We start from the raw sequence: 9,847 nt of genomic DNA, 5'->3' as shown, positions 1-9,847 counted from the left end.
TTGTAATTAATACTGTTTTATTACAGTGTTTAGACTTTTAGCGTGCCAAATCTGAGTTCTTGAATGGCTTTAGCTTTATCATTTTCACACGATACGTCTTCAATATTTTTCTTAATAACGATTTTTTTCCCCAAAAATTACGTTAAAAAATAACAATATATATATATATATATATATTTTTTTTTTTTTTAACTTCTCGTACTTTTAAATAAACAAAATTAAAAAAAAATAAATAAGATTCAATAGTGAGCACCGTCTCTTTTCTCCATGATGGAGTATTTGCAAGAGGCAGGATGATTTTCTTCCATGCAGGGATTAGCAGCACTCGGCAAGCCTTGGTGGCCATCCTGTTGGTTTCGTAATTTTTTTTTTCCCCTTATATTGGGCTGTCGTTTAAGCGGCTGTCCATGCTCATCTGAATTCGTTCATATTAACCTGAATTCTTGAATCAGTTATTGCTTCCATGAAAGGGTGCTTAGTCTGTAAACTTTTACTGTTGTCAGTTTAAAATGTGGCACGATTCGATTTCCCATGAAACATTCTGGGCCATTACTTGTACTTGAGTTTGTTTCAACTGGTTTCTCTGTGGATACCATGTTATTTCCAACATTAGTGGTTAAAGAATTCACAAATTTTAGAGTGAAGGTATTATTATATTATGTTGTAATTCAAATCAAGTAACACTTCGTACCTGTACATCTTTCCCATTTAAGATTCAGTGGTCTTATTGAACAAATAGGGAATTTTCTTTTTGGTTCTCGACAGATGGAATATTTTGGGCCTAAACATGACATTCAGTTGAATGAGATGCTGAAAGAGAAAGTCCAGCCATACTTACAAAATGTCGAAAACAATGTTCTTCCTCAGCCTATATTATTGCAAACTCAGAGCAATCAGGATCAAAAGGTTTCTTCTTGCTTTCGCAATTGGTCTATAATCTTTATCTGGGGTGATAATTGAAATTGCTCGACAAACTTTGGGATCGATTCTCATATATATAGATTTTCAGTATTGAAAAAGATTAGAGAACAGGACTTCAGACTTTTCCCTAATGATATGCGAACTGCTGTGACAATTCTGATAGTTAACCTATTACAAAATTCAGTCATATTTTAATGTAAAGCTGCTTCATTATTTAGGGTCCATATGACAGGACTTTTGAAAAGTTAAAAACTATTTTTGAGAATAAGAAAATGATTAGGGGAACGGTTATCGTAAAGTTAACTCCTTAGGAATGTCTCACACTTGCTTATTTGCTGCAGAGAGAGCAGAAGCGAAAGTGATGGCGACTGCTTTGAGAGTCTTTCTTAATGCTGAGTTCCCGACTTTCTTGCCGGTTATGGGTTCGCCAATTAATTGTAATCTTTTTTCTTAATCGACGGTAAAATCCTCCTTTTTTATTAATAAAAATACTTGTTGAAGTAGCACCAAAATTGTTTTTCGTAAAATTGTTAAGTCTAAAGAACACTCAAGCTAACTCATATTGCACCAATCATGAATATACTTAAATTCATATACTAATAAAGACAATTTTTAAGATTTGATGGAAAAGGAACAAATATATCTCAACAAATTACTCAAATGATGCCATTCACATAGCATAGTATCGTGTGAATCAAGAATGAATCAATCTAGTAATTATTGAATAAGAAAAAAAAATAAACAAAAAAAAAATTGAATTCCACGTCATATTGTATAAAGATCTTGATCAAAAGACAAATAATAATATAAATTTATAGTATCATTTTCAACAACAATTAAAGAACACAAATCGTTACACAATCATGGCATGAAAACAAGAAACAAACCAAAATTCCACAATTTAATCTTAAAATGAAATAGAAAAATATTACCCTTAAGAGTTGACATCAGCCAAATATCACACTCCCAATACATGCATTCATGTAAACTTTTTCTCTCTTCCATCTTGTTCAGGAGTGATTTTTTTCTTCAAAAAATTGATTGTTTGACCATTATTTTATTATTTCAGTCGTTATATTTGACTTTTTCTCTCACAGGTGGACCCCACATTTTTCGTATCGATCAAAAAATAAATTTTCAAAATCAATTTCAAACAAGCTCTAGCACATCTGGTGGCTTTGGTGCAGCCACGGGCCACGGCAGCAGTGATTGGTTTTCTAGTGGTTCTTGCAGTTGTAGTACGAGAGTTCATGACGGTTACACACTACAAGAAATATATACTTTCCCTACAAAAATTTCGTAGACAAATTAAAATTTGTGGACGAAATTCACTTTTCCCTCAAAAAGATATTTCGTAGGGCTATGATTTGATTCAAAATTTTTAATAGTGGAAGGATTTGTGCCCACAAAAATTATATTCTTTTTAAGACAATAAAATTTGAAGAGGAAGAGACATCTTAAGCCAACAAAAAATTAGGCTAATAATTTGTGGGAAATTTTTCCAATTTAAAACACGCAAAATTTTAAAACACGGAAAACAGCCGCTTCTTCCTCTTTTCCCATCACTGTGCATGAGAGAACCATGGAAGAAATGCAGCTTTCTTCCTCAACAATCGACCACCACCCGCCACCTGGACCACCAGATCCCACTACCATTCGAACCCCCTCACCTTCATCTTCAACCTCTAGTCATCACCGGGCCACGGAGTTGTCGAAAACAGCTCCAATCACCACCCAAAATCGCGCTACCAATCACGATTTTTGCCATATTTCCACCGCCGTTAGCCACCGTTTCGATTGCAGACCACCAACACTCTCCTTCTCTCAACCAGGCGCATCCAGTACCACCATGGGTCACCTACAATTTTGTCCAAAATCGAGAGAGCTTGTGAAAGCAGTTCGTGAGTGCTCTAATTTGTGTTTTTTAATTTTAATTATTATTATTATTGATTGGTTCACTGTCTGGTCTTGTCCTACAGACCCGTTTAGACCCAAAACTGTGATCTGGGTTTTGAATGAAAATTCATTTGGTGAAAGATCTTTTGATTATCCGATTTAAGGTGAGTTTATCAGAAGCATTTGAACTCTTATTCCATTTTTGTTTTATTATACAATGTAATTATATAAATTACAGTCTAAAAGAGTAAAGAGTCATCAGTAGAACTAGATTTTTTATCAAAAAAATTACTAACTCTTAGCTGTATCTTTTACTGTATTAGTTTGTCATTGTACGTGTTTAGCATTGATTGCTATAGAAAGAATCATTTGAGAAAACATACTTTGCTTCCAAGGAAAAACAGAGATGTTATCTTTTTTGGGAGAAGTTTCAATATTTTGCATTGACAAAAATGGGTTCTAATGTGAATACTGGCATACAGTTGGATGGAATTGAACAATATAATTATCATTTTTTTACCATATATATGCCATAATTCTTGTATTGGTAATTTTTTAAAGGCAGATTCTTTTTTCTCCCTTAATTTTTTTTATTTTCATTTTTAATTTTTAGGCAATTTTCTGTTATTTTCTTGAATTAATAGTGAATCCATTTAAATCTGGGCAGAATGATAAAAGGAAGATTACAAAAATTTCTCTACATTCTTGTTTGTATGTTTATTGTGATAAGAACAAAAGGATTTTTGGTTGATATTACTTATGTTCAGAGTATTGTGGCAAAAGGAGCAGGGAAAACATCAGGGGTCAACATTTAGAGCAAAATTCTAATTTATTTTTTTTTCGTGCATATATATATTTTTAAAAAAGATTCAATATTTATTTTTTTGCTTTGTGTTTGCTGTTTGTTTAGACGGTAGTCCACCGGCATATCATTTTGATAGGGGATCTGGTGCAGGAATTAACAATTGGTTGTTTCATATCGAGGTTAGTCCTTTTTTCATAAGCTATTGAAATATATATATAGTTTTTTTATGGCAGCAGAATGGATCATCGAAAGATTATATTTTAGATCATCCTAGGAAATAAGATTAGTTACCTGATTTTTTTAGGAGTATATAATTCATACAATAGGAAAAGATGTAGTAACTGTGTTTGAAACATAGTAAAAATGATGATGTTGAGATCAACAAACATCACAATGGAATTGATTAAATTATATAGAATAAAACTTATCTTCTTCTTGTTGCATTTTTGGTAATCAAACTGAGTATTTCACTTTTGATTTTGCCATCCATGTACCAGAGATATATTTGGCCAAATATTTGAACCTGTTGAAATTGAATATTTTAGTACAGAAAGTTAAACTTACTGTTTTTTATTATTTCATATCACTTTGACCGCTTGAATGGTTTTCATTCGGATTTTTCACAGGTCACGTCCAAGTTATGCATAAAAATAATGAATTTTCATCCTCTATAATAACTTAACAAAATCTGTTAATCTTCGTGTCCAGGGAGGAGGATGGTGCAACAATGTCACAAGTTGCCTTAGGCGTAAGAGCACACAGTTAGGCTCCTCTAAGTATATGGTTAAAAACCTTGCTTTTTCTGGGATATTGGGCAACAGGGGGCAGTTCAATCCAGGTATGTTTTAATTCTTCTCGATTTCTTGCTTTCATATGAAATCTATTTTTCTTTTGTGTCGCTTTTAATTAATACCATTGCCTCTGTATTGATTTCCAGATTTTTACAATTGGAATAGAGTCAAGATTAGATATTGTGATGGATCATCCTTTACCGGCGACGTAGAAGCAGTCAATCCTGTAAGAAGCTGTCATTACAAGAAAATTTTCTTCATTTTTTTAGTTATAACATTTTAAAGTGTTGATAGATGGATAGAACTGTTAAATGAGTTGTTTCATTATTCATTAAACTTCTGATCGATATGCATCTTCATCAGGTCACTAATCTCCACTTTAGGGGAGCAAGAATCTTTCTTGCTGTTATTGAAGATCTATTAGCAAAAGGAATGAAGAATGCTGAAAATGTACTCTTTTATCAAATTATTATTCCGCATATTGTTGCTGTAATATATTTTTCTTGCTCTTAGTAACTTATAATTGCTTTTAACTTAGGCTATTCTGTCTGGATGTTCTGCTGGTGGAATTTGGATGAACTATAAATTTTGTTATATTTGTGTTTTGGTAAAATATTGTGATTTAATATTACATTGATTGACACATGTTTAATTAATTTATAGTCTTTGGCCTTTTTATATTATTTTGAATAAGGTTAAAAAAATTACTACAATATAAGCAAAAAATATATATATGAAATAATTTAATTTCTCCCTACAAATTCTTTTAAAGTAACCTACAAATATTTTTTTCCCCACAAAATTATTTGTAGATAGGGTTTAGCCCACAAAATAATATGTATCATGTTGTCATAAATATTCTATTCCCACAAAATTTATTTGTAGGAAAAAATACAATTTAGCCTACAACATAATTTGTAGGGAAAAGTATGATTGTTTTGTGGGTAAAATTAACTTTAGCAGACGAATGATTTTGTCTGGGGGAAATTTACACGACGAATTGTGTTTGTCTTCAAAGGGTTCGTAGGGAAAAACTTTAGCCCACAAATTTAAAAAATTTGTCGTCTTATACCTTTTCCCTCGATATTTGCCCCACAAACGTGCCTACAAAAATTTTTCGTCTGCAAAGATTTCTTCCTACAAATATGAACCTTTCCCTACAAATAAAATTTGTAGGGAAAGCATAAATTTCTTGTAGTGACACGGGATATTATTCTTCCTGAGGGCGGCGTAGCTTATGTAACTCGAATTATATAACTGGCGGCAAGCAGTTTCCGACTCCATCATCAATTCTTCCACATCGAGGTCCATTGAGTCATGAGTCATGACCATCTTTGGGGATGAGGGCACCGTACAACAAGTCATTGGTGCTGGAGGATTGCGCTGCCGTGACCATGTTGGAGACTACGGCCAAGAGGAACAGGAAATCAAGTCCAGCATGGAAAGCCATCGATATAACCCCAAATGATGGAAAAAAGACTGAAAATATTAAATTTTCTTGCCTTCTTGCTTCTTTGTCTTAAGTTTTTCTCCTCGACCCTTCTTAGGGGAGAGAAAACGGAAGCTGATTGGTTAAGGGAGGGATAAGTGGAGGCTTATGTTATGGAGGCTTTGAAAGGTGAAATATGGTAAATTTGTGTGAATTTCTTATGCCCTTTTATTTCTCCTTGTTTTTCTATTGGCCAAATATCAAGTGTGTATTTTATAGACACATAGACTTGTTCTTATCCATATATGTTATAGTACACATATGATTTGTTCATATCCATGATAAGTGATAACTATATTAGAAAAAGTTCGATGGATTATGAGACTCCAATGTCAAAACTAGTACTTTTATGTCCCATTTTTATTTTCTTTTATTAGTTAAGGGTGGTACTGAATTTCATTTTACTAAATATTTGTTATTAAGTAGGATTACTACTTCAGTATTGCGAGTCAAGCATACCTTATTGAATAATATGAGTAAAAAAAAAAAAAAAAAAAATAAAAAAAAAAAAAAAAAAAAAAAAAAAACGTTAGAAGCAATATTTTAAATTTTGTGTTATGTTTTATAATAAGTAGAGGGATTGCACCCGTTAAAGAGTAGAATCAATTCTCAAACTAATATTTTTTGAGTTACTTTTTCAAAATTTCATCATGTAGTTTTGTTTAAATGATCACTATCTTCTAGTTTTACTTGTGGAAGCTTAGTTGAAATTCAAATGGATCGTGTGGAAGGTTTAATTGAAAGTGTTATTAGTGGTTTTATTGAATAGGAGGGTCAACAAGCTGACGGGAGTCAAGGTAAGAATGAAGATGTTCCGGTACGTGGTACACCTGAGCAACATGTAGATGACGGTTTTATGACATTAGTTAAAGGAGCGATCAGTCTACTAATTAATTGAAAATGATTTCATTGCAAAATGAGATTGACTATAGATATGTGTGGTACAAATAAAGAAGTCATCTCATTGCTTGCAATGACGGCGGTGATTGTGAGTGACATTAGAGGAGAGATGTCACATTTGTATTTGAGCGCAAAGAATTATATTAGGAACACTTCTAGATATGTTAATGGAGACTATATGGAAGATATATATATATATATATATATATATATATATATATATATATATGAACAGGCGACTGCTTTTTTCAGGTTATGTAAAGCCATTTTATAGACGAGTGAGGCGGTCGCGTAAGATCTCATATTTATCCTTTTTTATTTTGAGTAGATGTGTGGGGGTGAGGAAACAAGAAGTCTATTTTCTGTTTTTATTTTTATTTTTCTCTATCATTTTCATTTAACTTTCTAGTAAGAATTTTTTGTTTTATTTATAGTTTAAGGGTAGAATTGTCTCGTTATATATTAGTAAATTGAAACATTCAGAAAAATCTAGTAATAAAGAAAATTTTGAAAAAAAAAAAGAAAAGAAAAAAGAAAGCAGTTATAGACTTCAGTAAGATGATGACTCATTTTGAAAACAATAATCCTTGAATTTCTTAAATTGCCTGAGCTATAGGAATATCTAAGGGTAATTAGCACAAAACGTTTCCACCTTTCAAGTTTATTGTTGAAAACATCCATACATTTCATTTTTTGACATTTTTGCCCCTACCTTCCACATTTTCTTTGCACAGAAGGTCCTTTTGACGATTTTACCCTCCATTGAAATGAAACAAAAAGAAAAGAAAAGAAAAAATAAAGACTTAATTGCAAAAAAATGAAGACTTAATTGCAATTATAGTCCCAAAACTTTTTTTTAAAAATTATAAATCAGTCATAATTTATTGTGAACTAAAAAAATTTAAATTTAAATAGAGAAAAGAAACTTGAATGTATAGGGAAATAATCAAGAAATGGAGAATTTTTTTTTAATTTAATCATAACCAATGGAAATGAAAAATTTTGAATATTACGTGATTTTTACCTAAGCAAAATTGAGATTTATGCTTACCCATTTTTGAAGATTTTCAATTTCATTGGCTATGGTTCAAAAATTTCTCTATTTCTTGATTATTTCTCTGTACATTCAAGTTTCCTTTTTTTTTTTTTGGTAATTTAAAAATTTTTCAGTTCAAAATAAATTGTGACCGATTTGTCATTTTTTTTGAAACTTTGGGACTATTATTGCAATTAGTTCTTTATTTTTTTTCCTTTTTGTTTTATTTGAAAGGAGGGTAAAATTGTCAAAAAATAATGAAAAAGGACCTTCTGCAGAAATGTAAAAGGTAGGGCCGAAAATGCCAAAAAATGAAAGATTGAGACGTTTTTCACAATAAACTTGAGAGGTAGGGACGTTTTGTGCTAATTACTCGAGTATCTACCTACTTATTTTAACTTTAGACTTAATAGTCTTTGAAATTATATTGAGACTTAGAGTTTCGTCTTGAAACGTCAATCTTGTTAGTCTAAATCATTACATTATTTATTATTTTTATTTCTAATTTATGTGAAACTTTAACCTTAAAACGGAAATGGTATGATGGAGCATTTTTAAGAAGCAAGAGGAAAATTCCCAAGTACGAAGCCAGTTGTTTTAAGATTTCGTGAATTGCATTTCAAGATTTCAAAGTAACCAACGTGCATATATATTTCTTATATTCAAAATACACTGCACAATTTCCTTTCTCTATATTCTGTATTGAAATTGTTTTGATTCAAGATATCTGATTTTTGATGATTTTTCTTTAATGTAGCATTCATAATGTGCCTCGTGACATTCCATAGGAGAAAAATGCGTAGGAAGAGCTGCAGTTTTTTTTAAGACATGCAATCATTAGTCTAGAAGTCGTTAGTCTATTATTTTCGAGTTCATGTGTTGGAGGTGTAAAATTACGTCCTCCTATGTAATATTATGTAATTTTCTACCCGTTTTCATATACGAGTAAAGATCGCCGGAAAAAAGACAAACATTTATTTCCAAAAAAAATTTACATTTTAATTTTTTTTTCAACGATTACATTAACGATAAATTACTAGCTCAAATTTTGGAATTTATAAATAAATACAAGATGAAAATGTGGCATGGCATGAGTTGAGTTTGGATAATATAATAAAACCCTTCCTCCTATCTTTAATTTTTTTTTTTTGGCATGACTTTTAGAGTTAATTAAGAAAATATAATAGATTCACAAATTCCTTTTCATTCTTATATTATTTATTGGATTTAATTATTTCGTTTTTCAATTAAAAATTTGACTTTTAATTCTTCTTGCTACACCTAAGATTAATTAAGTTCGACCATTCAATTGAAAATAAATTTTGTATAAAATAAAGGAGCTATATGGAGACCTTCTTTTGAAAAAAATAAAATAAAATCAAAGTGGCCCAAAACATATTTTTGTTTATTTACTTATTTAAGTTTAATATTGTCAAAACGTTATTTAATCTCTTACCTTGTAAATTATGGTCTCTTAAAATCATTAACATAAACGTCTTAGCATTAATGATAAATTTTAGTCTCCATTTGCCCCTTATTTTAAAATTTAGTTTTTCGTAAATTCATTTTTAATCACACCTTCTCCTTGTAAAATAATTATGTATTTGAGTACACAACTTTTTCATATTTTTAAACCACACATTTATCAAAAAATCACTTTTCACAAGATGAAAGCTAATAATAAGTGGACAATATAGCATTTTATTTTATTATTTCATGAATTTAATTTTGATTTCACTCTCAAAATTTAAATTAAGGTTGCCTGCTAAAGACATTACCTTTCAAGAATTAATTATCATAAATTACTGAAATTTAATTTCTTCTGACCTGTTTTAGTATACCCTATTAAATTAATTTTGCATACAGCTATTTATCATCTTTATTCTATTTAGTTGAGACATTAAATGTATTTTCTTCCTTTGAGAAAAATATATCCATAATTAATTATTCAGATACGAATTCTAAAATTAAATTATTGGACAAATTAAATATTCTAACGAATATTAATA

General features: G+C 30.5%; 2 protein-coding genes across 2 annotated transcripts; both read left to right on the top strand.

Moving 5' to 3' along the window:
- Positions 1 to 2,443: 2,443 nt before the first annotated feature.
- On the top strand, positions 2,444 to 3,801 carry LOC111380401. The gene is made up of 3 exons (XM_023003961.1): positions 2,444 to 2,822; positions 2,901 to 2,981; positions 3,728 to 3,801. The coding sequence occupies exons 1-2, from the start codon at positions 2,504 to 2,506 to the stop codon at positions 2,978 to 2,980; spliced, it is 399 nt and encodes a 132-aa protein (XP_022859729.1). The 5' UTR covers positions 2,444 to 2,503; the 3' UTR covers position 2,981; positions 3,728 to 3,801.
- Positions 3,646 to 6,890, top strand: LOC111380396 (pectin acetylesterase 8-like; the record flags this gene model as incomplete). Its single annotated transcript, XM_023003952.1, has 7 exons — positions 3,646 to 3,801; positions 4,331 to 4,460; positions 4,560 to 4,639; positions 4,777 to 4,863; positions 4,952 to 5,020; positions 6,672 to 6,753; positions 6,835 to 6,890. Coding segments are annotated over 7 exons (660 nt in total), but the record flags the coding sequence as incomplete, so codon positions are not given.
- Positions 6,891 to 9,847: the final 2,957 nt, after the last annotated feature.

Source organism: Olea europaea, unplaced genomic scaffold (genome assembly GCF_002742605.1).
Source record: "Olea europaea var. sylvestris unplaced genomic scaffold, O_europaea_v1 scaffold2137, whole genome shotgun sequence".
NCBI lineage: Eukaryota > Viridiplantae > Streptophyta > Magnoliopsida > Lamiales > Oleaceae > Olea > Olea europaea.
Note: the sequence above shows the minus strand (reverse complement) of the source record. Positions and strands in the feature narration are given on the sequence as shown.